This window comes from Xiphophorus hellerii, chromosome 18 (assembly GCF_003331165.1).
Source record: "Xiphophorus hellerii strain 12219 chromosome 18, Xiphophorus_hellerii-4.1, whole genome shotgun sequence".
In the NCBI taxonomy this organism is placed as follows: domain Eukaryota; kingdom Metazoa; phylum Chordata; class Actinopteri; order Cyprinodontiformes; family Poeciliidae; genus Xiphophorus; species Xiphophorus hellerii.
The window spans coordinates 30843205-30865254 of NC_045689.1; the positions used below are offsets into that span (position 1 = coordinate 30843205).

At 40.1% G+C, this 22050-nt stretch overlaps 1 protein-coding gene across 4 annotated transcripts in view; it reads left to right on the top strand.

Annotated features, from left to right (window-relative positions):
- The window catches only part of robo1 (roundabout, axon guidance receptor, homolog 1 (Drosophila)), a 362874-nt gene that overhangs the window by 337274 nt on the left and 3550 nt on the right, over positions 1-22050 (top strand). For all 4 annotated transcript variants that reach the window (XM_032590627.1, XM_032590626.1, XM_032590628.1 and 1 more), the window contains 9 exons: positions 2003-2029; positions 5467-5509; positions 8282-8436; positions 12650-13033; positions 13558-13674; positions 14956-15100; positions 16339-16575; positions 17904-18400; positions 18489-18641. In XM_032590627.1, coding sequence (XP_032446518.1) covers positions 2003-2029; positions 5467-5509; positions 8282-8436; positions 12650-13033; positions 13558-13674; positions 14956-15100; positions 16339-16575; positions 17904-18400; positions 18489-18641 — 1758 coding nt within the window. The remainder of the gene's footprint in view (positions 1-2002; positions 2030-5466; positions 5510-8281; positions 8437-12649; positions 13034-13557; positions 13675-14955; positions 15101-16338; positions 16576-17903; positions 18401-18488; positions 18642-22050) is intronic.

Below are 22050 nucleotides of genomic sequence, written 5' to 3' on the forward strand. Positions count from 1 at the left end.
AATAGTTTCTTTTTTTTTTTCTTTAACGCACCAATTACAAATTTGTAGCTAATTTCTGATCCGTTTTTTTTTAAAGCTTTGACTTACAGCTACACAAATATGAATGGATCAGAACAGCATTTCCTTTTTTTTGCTCTTTGTCCTTGAATAATCATAAATTATTTATATTGGGAGGAAAAAACAATATCTCTCTCACACAATGCATGAGAGACGGGAGCCTATTAAAGATGTTGGTTTTACTGATATTTTACCAGAAAAACAAAGTGATCGCAAAGTTTTTATTTAACCCAGTTTTTATCATCTAACATCAATGATTAGAAATGTGGATGGTTGAAATTAGCAGCGGTACTTTAGAAGAAAGACAAAGAACAAAAAATAGCTCTAGTAAACTGAGCCGATTAGTATAAACTGTATTTTTAAAGAAAGAGATAAAAGCTTACAGTTCATATTTTTAATCTTAGGGATTAGCATAGTTAGCTTTTAGCACAGCAAGCAAACATAAATATTAACTCTGTTTCTTAGAGAATGTTCATTCCTATTTCAAGTCAAAATTTATGAAACGCAGCCAAACATGTTCAGATCTAAAATGAGTTCCATTATTGTAGCTGTGCTAATCACAACGTCAGTCATTAGCACAATAAATAACCACTCTATAAGAGATAAAGTTACTTCTTCATAATAACAGCTATTATTAAGAAAATATGGCATCATAATGAAAGATGTAATGCTGCTTTAGGGAAAATAAATTTGTTGGGATTCTCCTTGTCAGTCAGACAACTTTCAGTGATAAACTGCTGACAGTACAAGCTAAAATAAACAAATAAAAAATGACTATGTTTTAGTCGTCTTCTCTCTGTAATATCTTCTATGGGAACTGATATCACCATGACCTTGTAGCATTTTAGTTTTGTTTACTGATTGGATTAAGATGTTACTTGTCACAATCAGTCAAACTTAAATCTGCCGATTCCTCCTCATGGATCTCATGTGAAGATGAAAACGAGACATTTGTTTGTATTAAGACCCCAAAACTAACTAACATAGTCATACCTCACATGAAGGTTCATCTAGCCTGGAGATAAGCATCTTGTGATGAGCCAGTCCAGGTTGACAATGGAGACCTGATTTATGTATTTCAGTCATGTTTGCATTTGTCGCAGACTGTTTTGGGTAGCCAGTGTCTCCTCTTCAAAGGCATTCATCAGAGAGATAAAAGCCACATGACAGCCGATATCTCCAGGACAGATTCCAACACAAGATTATTGCATTTAGAGGATGTTTGTTGGCACAAGTAATCCATGAAGTCATTATTTAAGGATAAAAACAACATTAGAGGAGCACAATTGAATTGTTTTGGACAATACTAGAGTAGGTAATGTTGCTACAATTTGCCCTAACGATTGCATCAACTTCCATCCTCACAGCATTACTTTTTGCTTAAAGAGTGAAGCAAAAACAACAGTTGTCCTCCAGATTTTTAGTATGAGATTTGGTATGAGATTCTTGCTTGAGCACTAGATAACGTTTTTCTAAGGACTATAAAATCATGAGAGGAAAATGTCATGCAGTTTTTTTAAAAGAGGCAGTTGTTTTGAATCCAATATTTTTACGTGGGCAACAAAAAAATATGCCCCTTACCTTTACACTTTTACCCAACTCTAACAAATGAAAAAACTGATTCACACTTTGGCATGAATATTGAAAAATAGCATTAGGTTTCAAGTAAAAATGCTAAGCACACAGAATATTACCCCTTTTTGAATTTCTGCTTCTAATTGAGAGAGATAAATAAGATGCTAATGTTACCTGGTTAATGAGAAGCTAGCCTGCACTCTGCTGCTTTACAGTCCTTGTGTGTGACCCAGAACCAGCTGCTGGTTAAACAAGTATTTATCCACAATGGATCAGACTTCAGATTGAAAGTCAGGTTTAAAAACATCTTAAAAATTACTTGCAGTTTCAAAGCTTGAAAACACTAACCTTTCTCTTCTTTTCCCAACAGTGCCATCCTTCACATTCACACCAACAGGTAAGCAATTTATTTGATATGTGCAAGCACAGGGTGTCTGAGCATTCTTAAAATGTCTTAAATTCATAAAACTAAATGTAAGTTGATATTAAATACGTTAATCAGAGGTCTTAAATTTTGTCGTTGCAGGACTATTTAATCTCGTAAATGCTTTTTTTCCTCCTCTGAACTTTTATGTCAATCCAAAGTTTGCGTGGTGTTCCGACATCTTCACTGTGTTCTGACTTGAGGAGGTTGAGGCTATTGGTAACTAGCTGCTAACATACCCTTTTGCTAGCTAACTAGCTAGCTTTTTTGTGATTATCATGGGGACAGGCTTTGAACTCAGGAAAAGTCACTGGGTGCAACAGGAGCGAAAGTTTAACATTCTCCAACTTTCTTGTGGAGTCGCTAGCCTTTATGTGCAGGTCTAAAACTACAAGTGAAAAATTTCTCATGCACGGATGTCACAGATCACTTGGCTGGAGGAGGGCTAGTTTTTGCCACCTCATCGTGTCAGATCCATAGGAAATAAATGGAAAAGGAGCAATGCCTCCTTTCTTGTGTTTGAGCCTTTAAGTGAAAATTTATTGCCAATTGGCTGGAAGGCGTTAGTTTTCACCACTGCCTCAGTTCTGTGAGGCTGGGCACAATTTCACAATTTTCTGCTATGCTTGATTGTAATGCAGCAGGATCCTGCCACCATCCCATGTATATAGAGTTTTTTGGTCTCAGATTTCACCTAAGGTGTCATTAAAGAGTCTCAAATTTGACTTGCTTGTAACCTGCAACATCTGTCATCTTTGATTAGCCTATTAAAATAAAAATCACTGACCTAATAAAGTCAGCACTTAGCAAAAGCCAGTAAAATAAACTGATCATTTGCAGAGTCACTTAAAAACAAAGGTTCTGCTCGGTGTTTTGGGTTGAGTCAGAAGTCGGTGCCAGAGATCAAGACGCCACTCTGCTAAGAGGCTATTAAAGCCAGTAGCAACTTGATCAAAGCAGCTGCTTGCAACATTAAATGGGATTTTAGAGAATGACACAGCACTGATGCATCCTTTAGATAACTAATTTGTGAATCAAAGTGACATGACGTGAAGCAGATAGAAAGAGAGAGAAGCTTTCCATTCCGTACGAGTTTGTGTTTGTGGTCCGCTCGCAGACTGAAACCCATCGGGAGAAAAACATTCTTTGTCTGTCCGAGGCGTGGCACAGCTGAGAGTAGATGAAAGGACACGGCAGTGAGCTACATGGAGGGGAAAGAGACAATGTGTTTGTTGATCTTGTCTGAGCATACTCTCCTATCTGTTGCTACCGTTTTATTTGCTACCTTTTTTTCTGCCTCGAGGGTTGCAGTCATGCAGACTCTTATTGCAGCTACACGCTCGTTTCGCGATCTGTTGGAAATCTTTCAGGTCAGACTCATTCCTCACCTGTGTAATAAGGTTTTGTTAGTTTTAGAGAAGCAAGACTGTGCGGGGTATTATGCTGATTTCAATCTACAACCAGACAATTATGCTTCCTACGGATATGAGGGATCCCAGCTATTTTCTGTTTTAATAGCTGAATACTTGAAAAAGAAGAACAGAGCCAAGACCAGGGCTCATTCTCTTCCTACCCTCCTCTCCTCTCAGGGTACCGATTGTAATTAAAGTTGGAGGTTTATCTCCCTTTCACACACCGGCAGCTCCGAGTTTCTTGAAAGTGTTCGACTTGCAACGTGAGGAGCTTCAAACGAGTTGAACCTGAGCTGGAAAACCAAAGAGCTCTGCGTTTTTGTTCCTCATAAGCCTCTTATGGTGAATCCTCCTGCACCACACGTGTGACTCAGCTGACACCATGCAAACATGCCAGCATTTAAAAACTAAAGAAATAATTGGGTGCAATAGTATTTGATCTTTTTTTCATTTTGTCATGGTACAGCCACAAACTTTGCACACAATTCTGAGGTTTGTAAGAACTGAAAAGTTTGGCATTTCCTTAGCCCACTGGCAACACTGAATCAATTTTGATGTCACCTTCAGCACCTCTGTATAATTAATGTTCTCTTAATTTGCTGTGTGAAGGTTATAGACGTTTGTTAGGGAACATTAGTGAGCAAATGAAGAACAAAGACAAAGTTAGGAAACCAAAGCAGAATTAGCCTATACAAACCATTTTCCAAAATTTGAAAATTTCACAATGTATCGTTCAGTCCAGGAAAAAAAAGAGAATTATGGCTACCAGGACATGGCTGTTCACCTGACGTTAACAGGGTGAGACTGAGGGGAGCTATCAGGGTTTTCACCTACTCAAATTAAAGACTCTTAAAGACCTTTTTAAATTTGATTAATAATGAAATACAATACTTATATCATAATGAAAATATAAATAGCAGTAAGCATGCTGCTAGAATACAACATTTACCTACTTTAACATGCTGTATTCAGTCATTGCCTGTTGGATGCCCCGTGTCTGAACTGTGGTTGCTCCTCTTCCAAGAAACATAATGTGTTGCTGTTTGGTTCTGGTTCTTCAATCTAGATCTTCAGAATCCACCTCGCCTCGTTTGGGTCGGCAACAGAAGTGGATCGGTGGCGAAACTGAACATTGTCTTGCCAAATGTCGATCAATTTGCACTTAAAAAGCACAGGGTGTCTTATCAACATTGTGAGAATGTTGATAACAGAGGTAGCGAAGAGTATCATGGTAACTCTGGAGGAGCTGCAGATATCCAAAGCTCAGATGTAGGAATCTCACACATCAATCATCCACTAATTGCACTCAACACATTGCTTTGGCTTTATGAATGAATATTAAGAATAATGTGGTTGCCACAAGAAAGTCATAGAACTCCCAGTTCAATATATAGTAGGAAACATGGGAACGTAAAGGCCTTGGTTAGTAGAGATGATAGTTGAAGTAATTGGCAGAATCCTCTGTTTGATTTTGCTCGCAGGAATTCAGAGTTGGTTCAGAGTTGATGGAAAGACAGATGGAGTTTCTCGTTGAAAGTCTGTGAAAAGCTGCAAAAGACTTTAACCTGAAGTGAAGGTTCACCTTCCAACAGGACGACGACACTTATAATCCCGCCAGAGCAAAACATCCAAATAATTATGTGGGATTAAACATACTTATTGGCAAAGTCAGTCTAATCTGACTTTGTAATGAGCAAAACAAACGAGTCTCTGGCTTGGCTCAGTTGGTGGAAACTTGCAGCTGTAATTGCAGTGGAAGGTTTTCTTTTTTAAAATTAAAATGCATCCCACATTTTGTTTCTTTTAAAAACTAAATTAAGAAAATAAGAAAATTACAACTTATTTTCCTTCCACTTTACAATTATAATGCTGGGGCATTTCTTTAAACCTCAATAATGTCCTTTGGTTGCGTAAAGAAATTGTAAAATCTTGGTATTTTACTTTTAGGCAGTCACATCTCTGTGAAAGTCTACTGAAAATGATTGTCTCTCTTTTCAGTGGCATATCAGAGGGGTGGGGAAGGCGTCAGCAGTGCTGGAAGGTAAGAAGAGTTTGCTTAAATTCTATTTTTAATAAAATAAAATGGGGGTGTGACTGAGTAGAAGAGAATGGTTGGGCAGCGGTACTTTTCCTTCACAAACACTAGGGGGAGAGCTGAGCCTTTTCTAAAGTAGCACATGGCAGGAGGTGGAAGTAGGTGCACAAAGTGTGTTGTGTTACTACAGGAACAAAGAGCTGTGCAGCCTGCCAGGAGCCCATCCCCATCACACACACACTGAAGAGCCACATCCAACCACAAGGCTGTGCCCCAGCATCACCATAGAACCTTAATGGAGATGCAAAGCTCACCTTCCCATACAGTGAAGTGGTGCATTGTGCATAAATAAGTGAGACCTTTCAGAACTAGAACCACCAAAACTCATTTGTGTATCCACTAGATGGCCTCTGGCATGACGCCCATATAGCTGGTAAATGGAAAACAGACACACACACACACACGCACACCCCCACACACACACAACAAACAAAAAAAATGCATTCAATTATTACCCGCTTTCTGCTCAGAGTACAGAATGTACTTAATGCCATGCCATAAATGTGTGTGTGTTGTTCATGTGTTAATGAATAGTTAGCTTGAAGCCATCAACAGTAAATCCATATTCATTACATTACCCAGTTGTATGATTGAATCCCGGACGCAGTGAGGCTGTGTCAGCTCTGCATGAAAACAATGGTCGTTCGATATCAACACAGAACCACTGGGGTGATGGAGGAGCCATTGTGAGATTGTATTTGGCTGTACAAGACAAATGTGTTCATTACCCAAAATGAATCCAAGAAATGAGTCATTTAGGACAGAGTGAGGAAATGCAATTCGATGCTAATTCAGTGCTGGAGTATTCAGACTGGGAATCTTCCTGCACAGATTTGAATACCAAAGCAATACATGGCCCAGCTAAAGTAGACCGACTTGTTCTGGATGCTAGATTGAGTCATTTAATCAGTAACAGAATATGGCATGTTCTCTTTCTAGACTCAACATTTGGCCAAAGGTCAGGTTGTACACTAGAGTCCTGTTAAGTGCCCTTGTCAATTTTGAATAATAATTTTATTTCTGAAATTTTATTGAAATAGTGAAATGAATGTTATAAAAATTTGGTACATGGTTGCTTAAAAAAATCAAAATTCTGATTACTAGAAAAAAATTATTATTCACCTTGCCATAAATTGTATGTAAAGGCCCAAGACATACTAATTGTTGAGCATACAGTCATTCCAAATGATTGTTGCAGAAACAAAAAAAGAAAGATGCTCGCTGTATCGTAGCATATTACAGATTAGTTGAGGGAAAATACGGATTTAAAAAAAAACACCGAGTTCATTCAAGACTTTAGAGGAGATCCACCAAGCGTAGAGTCAGTGCTTCTATGTCTTTGTGTCATGATCATAATATAATATCTAAACATTAAAATAATTTATTTTAAACTCAGTTTAGTTATAAATGGTAAAAATATACAAATGCTAACATAGTAATAGCAGATTTAGCCTGTCCTGAATCCCTAAACTTTACTTCAAAGTGATATTAACGCTGCCACTTTTATAAACCTACTTTCTACTTCATACTCTTAGATACTCTTAGATATCTAAGCTAAACAGTTAGCTCAGTTTCTGAATGCCTAGTGGTGTTAAGAACTCTTAAAGGAGTTTGACGTTTATTATTTGAAGTGGGTGAAGACAGTTCACCTACCATTTCCTCTCCTCCTCCACTTATTTTATTTCAAACGAGAAACGCACAGAAACAAAATAAAACAGATGTTATATATAGACATAAATACAATTTCTAAAAGCATTCTAGAATATATAGATCATATCAAAATTAGAGTAGTCTTTTAAGGGCAGATATATGTTGAATTTAAGTTAGCGATTAGCTCCTGCCAACTATCTTAGCATGAGCTCATAGTGGATATTTAACTACTTTAATGTTAGTGGAAATAATTAGTGTTTTTGAGTTAGCAAAACTAAATGTTTAGTTCATGGTGCTGCAGAATACCTTGTTGAAAACCTGTCAAGTCTTCAGTCTTTTCCATATCTTACCATGTCTTGGCCATATCATAATATTTCTGAGATAAAATATCCTCCTATGAATTTGTCTTATGTAATATTCTAATTTACTGAATAGCTTCATTTTAGGTTTTTATTAGCTTTAAGCTGGAATATCCCATTAATGAGCAAAAACTACTTTCCACTGACTTCCTAATTGTCTGAGACGCATATTATATAAAACGTTTGATAGAAGGTAAATAAACGGGAATAAAGATACAGAAGAAAGAGTTAGTGTTTTTATGAGTCTGTTCAGCTAAACAAAACCTCAAATGAAAGAGACATTGTGACACCATGGAATCTATTCAGAGTGTACTTGTGGTTCACTGACTGCTCAGGATGTGCATTTCGCAACATGGGGAGTGAATTTTATCTGGCTGTCTAATCCAAGAGGATTGCTAATGCTCACGGAGGCTCAGAGAAAGTGATGTCAGCTCTAGGCAAGTCGAGCACACACAATCTATTTAGCTGGGCTTGTGTTTTTTTTGTTGCCCCCCAGCCTGAAATGTGCTCCGTTTGCGCACGTTTGCCCAAAAGGCAAAAACTACCAAAGCCAGATATTTTTTTTAAAGTTTTCCTCTTCTCAGCTGGATAAATAAACTCCTCCATAATCTTCTGTTTCTGCGGGTGCTTCCCGTTCACTCGGATGAATGTCGCTGCGCTGTTGGCCAAGCCTGTCTCTATTGTTAAACATTTGGGTTTTCTTTTATAGGCCCGGTTTGCTAAACATGGGCGACTCAGCCACTCAGCCCTGGCTGGCCGACACGTGGCCCAACTCCTGCTCCAACCACAACGACTGCAGCATCAACTGCTGCACGGCAGGCAACGGCAACAGCGACAGCAACCTGGCCACGTACAGCCGACCAGGTAACGTATACCAGAAGTAAACAGTTGATTCTCGGAGGCGGCGGTGAAGCGTCTTGACGAAATAGTTACGGTGATAAGATATGCGGGAGCCGGGGGAATCCGCAGTGTTAAAAAAAAAAAAGAAAGGAAGGGGGGAGTACAATCTGATATCTGGGTTAGCTCTCTGGAGAGCCGGTGTGTGCATCTCTGCCTTCTGCAGGTCTCTGCAAAAAATAAAAACAGGAGAGCGTGTGCTTTGTGTGTTTGATTTATCTGAGGTTAGGGTAGAGCTGTTTTAGGCAGGAAATAAAAGGAGTACACCGAGCAAGGCTTATAGCTCTACTCTGTTGCTAATCAAATTGCTCTGCTGATTTCCATACAGTTGTTATAGCCAGTAATGTAATTTCCTCTAAGTGCTCAGTTGTTTAAGAAATGTGCAGCAGGCGAAGGAGGTCAGGGCTGGCCTGCAGACGGCGTCCAGAAGCAAAGGGGTAGAGGGAAAGATGGAGGGAGGAAGACGAGGAGGAAGAGGGCATCTGGGTCAGATGAAAGAGAGGGAGAGGATTAGACTGAGTCCCAATTCCTAGAGTTACCCCTTCCCCTAGGTACCCGGCACCTTCATTTAGGCCGTCATTTGAAATATTCCTTTGAGAAATGAGACTGTTATCAATCCTTTTGTAAAGCCTCTAAAGCAGGAGTGTCAACTGCTGTCCTGCAGTCTTTAGAAGTGCCACAGATACAAAACACTGGAATGAAATGGCTTAATTACCTCCTTCTTGTGTAGATCAGTTCTCCCAGCCTTGCTAATGACCTAATTATTCTATTCAGGTGTGGTGCAGCAGAGGCACATCTAAAAGTTGCAGGGCAGTGGCCCTCCAGGACTGGAGTTTGACACCTGTCAAACCCCAGTCAAAAATGTATTCCCAAACAGACCCTGGAAATAGTTCCAGAAGATTAGTAAATAAGTGTTTTTGGTCTACTGTTCTAGTGCAAATATCTTATCACTCTTGAAATAAGACAAAACCAAATTATAAGTATCTTTTTAACCAGATATAGACGCTTGTTTTAAGACAGTAATTCTTGAAATATTGATGAAAAAGTACTAGTTCCACAAGATTGGAGATGGTACGTCATTAGAAATATCTTCACTGAGAAAATATTTGCATTTGTGTATTCTTGCAAGTACAACTTTCCAAATGTTTGCTTGAAAGGTTTCTCGTTTTGAAATCCTAAAACAAGCATGACCCTTCTTCACCTTTCTGGTGAAAGGTCTTAAGTAGATATTTATTTTGCTGTAAGTCCGATGTATTCAGCTTCGAAAATTGAAGCTAATAGCTTGTCGAAGAGGGATGAAAACCAAAGTGGACTTCTACCAGCACTGTTAGCTGCCTTGTTGCTAAAAATGTGCTATACAAATAAATTACTTTAGAAAAAAAAATCACAAATCTGAAGGTGTAACAGCAGTTTAGGCAAATTCATTTTCTATGAACCTTTAAAATGCCTTCATGGAGGGTTTATTTACACAGAATCCATTATGTGTTCTTCAGAAAACGGTTGGAGGTGGTGCAGCACCAACTACCCTCCTATGTGAAACACACTCAGAACAGAAAATGTTAGAAGTGGAACAATCAATAACATTGAATTCACTTAAACAACTATGTTTTTTTTATGTTTTACATTTATTTACAGTCAAACTCAAGAAATTTGAATATATGCATTAATGTGTCTCATTAAATTATAGATATTGAACATGAATAGTTTTTTGTTGGTCTAATGTAATATTATTTTAAATGTCATGTTTTCATTAGCTTCATGATTAATAGAACTATATGTGTTAAAACAGTTTTAGTCTAAATCTATTTAATGTGTTTCACACATAGAGTCTATTCTAAGTTATTGAATGGTCTACTCCATAAAAACTTTACATTTTCTCTTTTCAAGATGTTTTGTGGTGCTCATCTCCAGCCTATATTTTTTGGGCAAGTATCCATTGACTTTCCCATAAATAACCAGTAGAAACGTCACAAAGGCTTAATGTTTTATAAAATACCTTCATAGAAAACCGTTTTGGTCCTAAGCCTGTTTTCAGAGCTTGCTAAAAGTGAATGAGATCAAGCGCTCGTTTTAAAACTAATTAAGGATCATTTTGTTCAGATTGCTTTACAAGGCTGCTTGGAGAACAGCGACCTACAGAATAATGCAGCCAAGAACTTAAGCCTGGATGACAGGGCTTAATGTTAATAGTTTTCAGCCACGACCAGCAACCCTGTCACTGGAAACTTGGACCGCAATAAAATGTTTTATGTTCTAAATTATGCTCGATGGGGTCTCCGGCTTTAAAAGTGCCACATAATTCCTGTCCAGCTGTTCGACCCAATATACATCCAGCCGCTCAATCGCTTCTCCCGACTTCCAACCTCTCCCTGTGAGGATTAATAATTCATTCCGCAGACTTCATAGTCAACTTCAGCTTTTCTTGGTGCTAATCACCCTTCCGAGGTTGAACGCAGCACGCGATGTTTAACAGGGAATAACAGGCAAAAACAGGCAGCCCTCACTCGCTCACATGACGCCCCGCTGTACGATGCTAAGGAGCTCGCCAGACGCAAAGCTTTGTGTGTGTGCCAAAACTAAACTCCGCACATTAAGAGGATCACTGACTGGGTGACAGAGCAAAGAAATCAGAGTTAATGTCCCTTTATCTGAGCCATAGGGCCGCTTTCGCACGTCAGCCCTTTGAAGTGTAGATGTGCAGCTCAAATGCGCGGCGCGAGCCACATGTACCTATACGGTCGTCTCTGGTTTTTTACCGCGGGGGCTGGCTCTCAGATCTGCTGGAGGATTTGAATATTTTATGAGCCGGAGAAAATTGGATCTGTCAGTGAAGCTGTGCTTTTACGGCGCGCTTCGTTCCGTGTCTTTGATACAGACATGTCTGTCTGTCCTTCTCCATGAGTGAAGACGCTGCCGCCACCGTCAGATGGGGGAGAACAGAGATGACGCCCACACTGAGTCATTAGTGAGGTTAAGCAAAAAAAAAAAAAGAAGCTGATACCTGTATACCTAACGACAGGTAGATATGAGTAAAAATCACAGCTTGATCAAATATTTATTCAGGCTAATAAATGAATTTAAAAAGTGAAACTGTACATAGAATGATGTATTACAACTATTTAATGATTCTGACTTGCAGCCATCGAAAACAAGGAAAAATAAAAATTCATTTTTAACACATTAAGTAGGCAAGGGCCAGAATGAAATTATGATGGTATGATAACCTTAGGTAGTAATATCACAGTTTTGGTGCATAATTACAGCTCCAAAATTAGTTATTTTGAAATGTTGGTTAGTTATTTTAAAATAGCAATGCTCCCCTAGATGTGCGATCGTGTTAGATGTGTCGTCTGTTTCTTCTTACTCTAAGCTGTTGCCATCCTTTTTTTAAACTTTAATATGGAATATAAAGTTCTGAGGACTTGCCTCCTTCTCCACCAGGTGACTCTGAAACCATCCATGCACTGAACAGATGCTTAAATCAAATCAATGCATGGAAGGTCATAACTTTCTCCAGCTGAAGAAAAACAAAATTGAAGCTATTATCTTTGGGTCTAAAGATCCAGAGTTGGTATGTAGCTTCAGTTATTACAATTAGAAACTGGAGATCAGGTCCCAAACTTTAACCCTACGCAGGTTAAGGTTCACTACGTATGGTGTAGTGAACCTTAACCTGCAGAGACGCATAAAGACAGATACAAAGTCTGACTTCTATCACCTGAAGAACATTTCTAGGATTAAAAGACTAACATCCCAGCCATTGCTAGAGAAACTCATCCATGTGTTTATCTTTAGTTTCATTGTCTTTACAGGCCACAGATGTTTATAGTTCACTCTGAATGTCCAGAACCAGAAGCAATTAGTTCCTTTAAATCAAGGCTAAAAATCTTTGTCAGTGTTCCAGTGGAATACTGATTAATATAGTCGATGTATATTTGATGATTATTCTAGGTGATTTTGATGATGGCATTTGACAAAATGTAATGTCTGTTGCTTGTTTCATAATTGGTTGCTGTATTGTTTTCATCATGTAAAGCACTTTGAACTGCCTTGTTGCTGAAATGTGCTGTACTAATGAACTGGACTTGACCCAAATACTATAAATCTTTCAGCTTTACATTTGATCAGAAGCTGCTCAGTAGTACAGCAAAGACTGACTTAATGCCCTCATGTTCCCCAGCCGACTGTATCGCCAATTATAACAGCCAGATGGATAACAAGCAGACCAACCTCATGGTGCCGGAGTCCGGCGTCTACGGAGATGTAGACCTGTCCAACAAGATCAACGAAATGAAGACCTTCAACAGCCCGAACCTCAAAGATGGCCGCTTTGTCGGCCCAGGGGGCCAGCCCACTCCTTACGCCACCACACAGCTCATCCAGTCCGCCATCATGGGCAACAACATGAACTCGGACAGAGGGACCGGAGGGAGCGGAGGCGGACTCGGGGGTGGAGGGGAAGTAAATGAGAAACACTGCTGGAAGCCTCCGTCCATCCAGCAGAAGCAGGAAATGGGCTCCCAGCTTCAGTACAACATCTTGGAGCAAAACAAGCTGAATAAGGGTGAGTGTGTGGCTGCAGGGGGGCAGCCGAGGCTGCAGAAGTTATCTCCGAGCCATGATCTTCCTCCACTTGACTTTCCCTACTGTTGTTTCGGCCCCTGGCTGTTTCAGCCCTGCTGTGGAAGACTTCATGCTCATCAACCCTTTGGCTTTCTCTTAGTCCTTCTCAGTGAACACAGGCATCATCACTCCTTCCGTCTGCTTTTTTTCTATACCATTCATGTGCCGCTCCATCTTCCTTCCTGCATTTCTTTTCTTTTCTAAATTGGGGCGTTGTCAAGCACTGTCCTGGATTTGGTATTGCGAAGAGGGCAGATCTTTGACTCAAGCTATTATCAAGTTTTTGTACCTCTCTGATAGAGTGATACCCGTGGTGTTTTGTTGCATGTGTTCACATTTTAATAATTTGGTGCATGCCTCTTGCCATGTGTAGCTGTTTGTACAACGCTTCTTCTGCGCTTAAATTTTCTTTTCAAAGTAGCAAAAGTGTTCTGAACAAGCTACAAACTGCTTTCTTGCCGACAGACCGGTACAGAGGAGGCGACGGTCCAATGCCCGCCACCATCCCCTACAACCAGACCCATGACACACACACTGGAGGTTCCTACAACAGCTCGGACCGAGGCAGCAGTAGCACTTCTGGTAAGAAGCTTGGAGCTTATAAGACAGTCTTCGTCTTATGTGAATGCCACGCGCATAGTGCCGTATAGTCTATAGTGCAGGGCAGAGTCTGCACCCAAAACAAACATACAAGTCTTGCTCTAGTGGGAGAAATGGCTTTTGGCCAAAGACAAAAGAAATCGCTAAGATCTCACCACTCCAAATGCCTGTCCACTCTCTCCACTCCATTTTTGTTTACATTTTATAAAGAAGGAAGTTCTGTTCAGTGTCTTCTTTAGAGGTTTTCATGTCATTTCCTTGCAGTGCCACCACAGGCGAGGAGTTGAACAGGTTGCTCAAAGCTTTGGTTGGTTTGACACAGTGCGGTGTGACAGTGTGCAACTTTGGTCCCCAATAGAACAGAGTCTAACAGGCTATCAGATGTGAAAACACTCTTAGATTGTGAGGAAAATCCAGATATCACCAAGACAAGTTTCTGATTTAAAAATATTGCTGAGACTGACATAAAGTTACAGCACACTAATAGGTCCTGGTTTAATTGATACAATAGCTGGTCAGGGGCTATTATATCAATTATATAAAAGTGCCTCGATTGAGATACCTCTACTTTTAGGAGTCAATATTTTCTAGTTTACTTTTCCAGTTTCTTATAAAACATTTAACAAAGGCAGCAGCTCCTTGGCATGTAGGCTTTTTCTATTTTGTAGGCACAACTGTTACCCAAGGATGTTTGAAGGAAAGTATGAAGGGACATTTTAATGTTGTTTTTCTGAATCCGGTTTTGTATTCATACTTAGCATCTGCTTATTTTGTCCTAATTCTGTTAAATGGCTTTACTTTCCATTGTGGGGCAGCCTAATTGCATCAAGTTCTCAATGTTTGTCTGTGGACAAGGACAAATGATTACACATTGCAGACGGCATGCAACACTGCCACCTTAATGCCATGTATCCATTCTGATATTACCTTTGAAGTTCAAACCATTAAGAAGAGGCCCTTACTGCTCCTTGCACATCACAGCTCATTGGTTCACCATTTTAATAGCTTGTCTTTAATTGGAACCGTTTCTGCAGTTTTACTCACACCTTTTCTCCGAACGGCGGCAGCCTCTGTTGCCAGCATTTTACTCATCATTTCTAAAATCAAAACAATTTCTCTCTGTCAGCCCTGTTGATTTACATTTTGAATACTGTAAATTTGTGTTTTTGTTCAGAATTTATGTTTTCCTATTTCAGAGTTTTGAGTTTGTACATGGGAAATGTTTGTTGTGACTGACAGGGCATCCTTTTCTTTCCTGAGCAGGGAGTCAGGGTCACAAGAAGGGAGTACGGACCCCCAAACTCCCCAAACAAAGCACAATGAACTGGGCTGACCTTCTCCCGCCTCCCCCGGCAAACCCAGCCCCAATGCGGAACACAGAGGAGTACTCACTCTCCATGGAGGAAAGGTAAAAACACGACAAACACTGTTCTTTTTTTTAAAGAGAAACAGAATTTAGAGATTCGTGGCAGGTTTGTGACATCTGTTTTAGGCAAAACTTATTCTGATTTCTAATGTTTAGGAAAGTTTACACTGTCCTGTGACGGATGGCTCTTGCTCACACCCTAAAAAGTACTTTATAAAACCAGGAACAAGTGTAAAATTAAATGGAGGAAGAGCAAAATGGCTACCCTTTAAAGACCAAGTCAAACAAGGATTAAAATATCATTAAAACATAGAAGTTTCCATGGTAATGTCTTAGATTCCCTGTGAACTTGCAACAAAAACGTCTCCCCTAACCAATTTGTTGGTTGCTTACTTATTCCATTAAACACTATCAGCTCCTTCATTACATAGTAATGCATTTTTTACCTACATTTAAAGAATAGCAATCATTGACATAATTGAGGTCGTCAGTTTGGCGTATATTTACCTCGTCTTATTAGATAGTGGTTCACAATAACATTGCCCCAATTTCCTTAATTTAAGGTGATCTGTGAATATTTACATCTTATCTACCTCAGCAAAGGTCTGAAAATTAGTCACTGTCCCTTTTTGCTCTGTCATGAGAAAGCCAATATAGTGACTATATTTAGCAACTTTTCAGACAAAGAAAACCTAAAAAGGTTTTTGCCAAAATCATAATCAGCAGGTCAAGCTTTTCAAAGATTGATGATCGGCCAGAAAACTGCAATCAGTGCACCCCTAATATTATGTTAAGTATAGAATATGAACATGAGTTAGTTATTCTTAAGACCGATCACAGTTAGAGTGATCGGTCTTAAAATGCTACGTCTGTAAACATTTGACTGAAATTTGCACCATTTGGATGCCCTGATTTTTACATCTAAAAATTGAAATGAGCTAAATTTGAGGGTTTTTTTTCTTCTTATTAACAACTTCTGCACTAAAAATATTGTCAACACAACTTGATAGATCTCCACTGTGATGCATTTACTAAACAGAAAAGATTAGATTTTTGAGTTTCTGAATCTAGTAACTAGAATACTGCTCCTTACTTTTCAACTCGTTGTTAGGCATGGTTCTTTCATTCATCACAAGTATTTGCCCCAGGAGTTTTTTTTTCTCTGACTTCTATCAAGATGGCATGAATATTTAGTGCTTATTTTAGCTGCTGTGTATAAATAAAGCATGTTTCCATTGACTGATGTGCAGCCAACAAGCCTTGTTTATGCCTTGTTGCAGCTGTGATCCTGACATGCAGTGCCCCATGCCTCCATCTCACATGTACCTGCAGCCTGATGAGCTGGAGGAGGAGGAGGAGGAGGAGATGGAGCGGGGTCCAACTCCTCCCGTACGCGGGGCGGCCTCCTCCCCTGCTGCTGTGTCCTACAGCCACCAGTCCACGGCCACGCTGACCCCCTCCCCCCAGGAGGAGATGCAGCCCATGCTCCAGAACGAGCCGGACAGCCACGAACGAAGGCATGCCCGCAAAACAAGCATGACACGAGTATCTAAAAAAAAGAAAAAGAAAAACAGAGACTGTGTGCTGCTGTTCAGAAAACATTATTTTAAAGATCCATCCTGTATATTTAAAATTCATAGTTGTTTGTCATGATTTACTCCATTAACTGCAGATTTTGTATATTACATTGCAATGTCAGCCATTTTTCAAAAGCACATTTTGGCCTTTGGGATGATTTCTTACCTTCAGGAAAGTTGTTTGTTTCAATTCATTTCCAAACTAGGAGGAAAAAAGTGTTGCTTTAAATAAATTCAGTTTATTATATGTCAGATACAGATTATTGATGAGCAACAATGAAGTTGTAAGCAGCAACACTATTATTATGAGGAACATTACGACTGTAGAAACCTTTGAAAGATAATCTAGCATCTGTACTGTAAACAGACCATCTAGTCTCTAGTTTTTGTACAGTTCAGGATCATTTTGGCAACTAAGATTTATCTTCAGTAACTATAATCATAATTTAAAGCATTTGCTACAGGTGATGTCACGCTGCGTGTGAAACTGGATTTTATTACGTCAAAACATAATTCTCATTTGAAACGGTCAGGTGATTAGCACAGTTAGAGTGATTAGTTCCAAACTATTTTTTAAGAAAGACAAGAATTAGCAACTTTGCAGATTAGTAGCCTAATATTTTATAACAAACATCAACATTAGCATCACAATTAGCAGAGTTAGCATTGTTAACTGCATCTTAAAACAGAGATGAACAACAAGGTTTAGTAACTGTACTTGCTTACAACTGAATTAAAATTTTTAATCATTTTTCACATTTTGTTTTAGCAATAACCGCGGGTAGCTTGAGTAAGTGTTTTCAAACCAAGTCAAAATGATAGCAGAGTTCACATTTTAAATGTTTTAGCTAAACAGTGCCTGTTAGCACCGATAGCAGTTATTATGCAAGGATGTGCTCCGGGTGTTAACTCATCCTTAAAATGTTACGTATCTCAAATTAAAGCTTTAAAATGTCTTAAGTACATTAAACAAAATGTAATTGGTCCTCAAATCACATATGTTAAATTTTGTTTAACATGACATGACATAGCTATTTAATCTCATACATTCTTGTGTAACTTATGTAAAGTTTATCTCCTCTCAGGACTTTTCTGTTAGGCAAAAGTTCAGTTGCACGCAAACATTTTGATTGTGTTCTGGGAGTCGAGGCTGTAACTAGCTGCTAACCCACCCTTGCTAGCTAACTAGGTTTTTATGGTTAATGGGTACAAATAGATCATGAAAAGTTTTAAATTTGACTCAAAATTTATCTTTCCACTTACCGAAGACGCCATGGTGTGAGCCCTCCACCGCCTCCGAGGCCCCTCTCCCCCTCACACACATACGGCTACATCAGCAGTCCCCTGGCATTGGACACTGACGGTCTGGATGACGAGGACATACTGGAGGAAGAGGAGGACGACGGGGATGAAACGGACGCGGAAGTGGCCAAGATGCACTACCACCACACCCACCCCCACACGCACTCTCACCACCCCCAGATGCACGCGCGGAGGTTGCTACTACGAGGCCTCGAACAAACGCCCGCGTCCAGCATGGGCGACCTGGAGAGCTCGGTGACCGGCTCCATGATCAACGGATGGGGGTCCGCCTCCGAGGAAGATAATGTCTCCTCGGGGAGGTCGAGCGCGGTCAGTTCATCGGACGGCTCCTTCTTCACAGATGCGGACTTTGCTCAGGCGGTTGCCGCTGCAGCAGAGTATTCAGGACTCAGGGTGGCAAAGTACCCCAATCCCCAAGGCCAGGAAGTGGGAGGAGCTTCAGGTAAACTCAGCTACTTCTACTGGAGCTGGAGTTATTCTGAGAAACTTGACGTATGCCTAAAACGCCTTGGTCTGTTTTGTCTTCTCAGCACGAAAATACCAAATAAACCAGCCAGGCCACCGCCCTGGCAGCCCAGTGTCCACAGATAGTAATATGAGTATGGCAGCTATTCACAGAAGGCCTCCGAAAAAGCAAAAACAGCATCCTCCAGGCAGCCAGCGGCGCGAGGCCTTTAACGAAGGTATTGAACTTTATTTAATCATTTGATTAATCATGATCAGTGGTTTCAGCCTGTCCACAAATCTGACACAACAGTCTTGCATCAAGAAGTCTGGCTTTTAGTTAAAAAAGACAACTGATATAGAGCTGGACAAGAAATTAACAATATACAGTACAGACCAAAAGTTTGGACACACCTTCTCATTGAATTCAATGAGAAAGTGTGTCCAAACATTTGGTCTGTATTGTATATCACAATCAATATTAATAGATAATACTTCCAATAGTATTATCAGCAGGTTGCTACCTAGGAACAATCTGTTGAATAACTTGCGCAGCAGCAGTTTCAGGTTTTGCCGCCATCTCTCATAACTGCTTAAATGTTAACAGTAATGGTGTGGAGAGGAATCTGGATAAAACAGGAAATATTTTAGATATTTAAAAAAAACCCTAATCTATAATATTTCTATGGACAAATATGAAACGTTTACTGTATATTGCGATATGTTTTTCAGTAGCTAAGATCAATTTGGTTCAGTGGCTTTCTTTTGATTCTCTGAACAACATCAAAGAGGAAAAAGCAGTTTACTATGAACTAGTGTCTGTAAATGACTGGGTGGGTGGGTGTGTGTGTGTGTGTGGGCGTGTGTGTGTGTGTGGAGCCAGAGTGTAAATCATCTTCTTCTCTGTGTTCATGCACACGCGTCCATCCTGTCCTCTGGGAGTTGTGTCCAGTTCAGCAGCTTTAGCACTGGGATACTCCTCTCCCCTGGCCTCTATACAAATGGCTCTGCAGCGCCACCTTTAGCTTTGAGCAGGTTAAACACCAGAACACTAACAACAACCTTGTTAGCTCAAAGAGCTAGCGGCTGTTTCCGCCGTCGGTTCTAAATGCTCGGACCTTCCCACCGAAAAAATACTTTTAGATTATTTCTCCCTGCTTTGATCTTATGGAAGGGTCTTTTTTAAAGATGCATCTGTATGCTGGTGTTAACACACACACACACCCACACACACCCACACCCCTGCACTTCCTCTGGTGTGCACAGTGTGTGCAGCCCCAGAGCTGGCTCTCCTCTTAGTGTCAGGTGTCCTTGAGTGTTGGAAGCACTTGACAGGGAGATTTAATATCCAACTCACTGGGAGCCAGACCAACTATATCACTGCAGAATTCCCCCCCCCCCCCCCCCCCCCCACCACCACCACCACCACCATCCTTATATCCCAACATGTCCTCTGCCCCTCCCTCACGCTGATCTCTCCATCCTCTCCCCTGTCTTTGTTTGAGCAGGGGAGGGGAGCAGACTGACAGCTCTGCAGTTCTGTGTATCGGCCCTTTTGCTGATTGCATTTGATCTGAATGGATTGTTTTTCATTTGGAGGTTATTGCCACCCCCCCCCCATCATAGGCTGTCTCTGGTCTGGAATCCTGCTGCTGAGGTGATAGGTGAGGAAAGGTAGTTATAAGCATTTAGAGGGGAAAAAAGAGCCAATGTTCTCAGATCTCTGATCTAAAGTACATCCTCATGTGTCACGAGTCTCAGTAAATTAGAATCTCGTCAAAAACTGAAACTGATACTTTCTGTAATTTTGATAATTATTGTTTCCAAGGAGTATAGAAGGAAAACATGTTGTGCTTGAAGGGCAACACTACAGCCTGGTTGTATGCATGTTGCACGTAATTTGAGAGTCTTCATTAATCAATCGCATTTTAATCGAAAAGTATACATTTACAAATTAAGCAACATTTTCAATTCGGAAACCTGTTTTGGTGCTAAATTAATGAATAAATAGATATATGAGCTCAAGCAACACAGATATTTATTGTTTTTATGTTTATTTTAGGTTTATTGTTTTAGGTTGCTGAACCATCAGATTGGTGCAAAGTGCTGCTCTACCTGTTCAGCCTTTCTTTAGAAATGTGGACTGTGGAGGCTGACATTAGCGCCGGGGTTAGCTTCTCTGCTTCTGCTACATGAGTAGCTTAGACGTGCATAGCTCACTGATAGGCTAACTCCGTTTTAGCTATTAGCTATAATGAAGCAATTGAAACTGAACACAATAATCTTTTCCAGCGTTCCATCGGATCGGTTTTTGAAGCAAAAATGAACTCCCAGTGGGCCGAGAGAAGAGGCTTTGTTGTCCATCACTTGTGTGTTAGCTTTACGGGCGTACCAGCACCATGTGAATACAAATTGGTAAAAAGAAAAAAAAGAAGTGATTAATTTTTAACCTGTTCTATCTATATAATGAAATGAAAGTCACACACTTGTAAAAATATGCTATATTCTATACATATATATTTGGATTTTTTTAAGGAATACCAATGAATTTGGAGAAGGAAGACAAAGCCTTCCTTCAGACCCGGTCACTTCCCTCATGTTTGCACAGTAGATAGAAATACCCACATTATTCCCTCTTCCCTCCAAGATTCATCATGTGTTTGACTCCAATGCCTTTCTCTGGCCGCTCTCCTGTCTCTTCTGATCCTTCTCAGCCTCGCCTGCTTAATTAACCAGCAGTCTCATAGATTCATCCTCCATGGCGAGCTCACAGAGACACTTCTCAGACCTGAGCGCTGTCCTCCCCGATCATAAATCTACCAGACACACGGCTCCACCCTGGTAGTGAGCTATAGCTCACGGACAGTGGCATTGATCGGACTCTGAGGCCGAACTCTGGAGGCACGGTAGATATAAAAAAAAAATTAACTGCAGACTCACCTGTTTGTATTCAGAGGGAGTATGTTGGAGCACACAATAACTGCAAAAGTCTACTGAAACTGTCAGTGTCTGCAAACGAGATCAAAGAAAAAAAAAAATCATCAACTGGCCCCTTTTGGAGAGAACAGTTAGTGGTACTCTATATTTTCTGTTGATGTCCCCAGTAATGCACTCAAAAAAAAAAAAGTCAACCTGATGATTTGTTGATAAAAATTAATAAGACATTCAGTCATTAGAAAGATGATGTCCTGCTAAAAGGGGTTTTACCTTCTTAGCAGGACAAAGTACTTCTCTGCCAGACATAAAGTAGCATGCTAGCATGCTAAATTGTGTTATGGAAGTTTGACTCATAACACATCTTAGTGCAGTTTTAAATAAAAGTTCTTTTCCGGCTTTACAATCCCAGCACTTTGCTTTGAACGCTGTACAATTTGATGACGACTGTTTCAGCTTCCATCTTCACAGCTGCCATGCGCAGAGCCGATCAAATCCAGTAACATGACCTTTTAGGTCTTCTAGGCTAAGCAGAGACCTGCCTAACACTAGTATGTCAAAACTATTCAACTACATGCTTTCTATCATGCTGTGATATTATTTCCCATGTCAGACTCCTTCCCACTGCTGTTTGGGTTATGGGTTCTAACACTGCACAGGTGGTAGCTCCAGAAAGTTAGCAGTAGTAACCTGGTTATTGGGTTGAAGTTACAA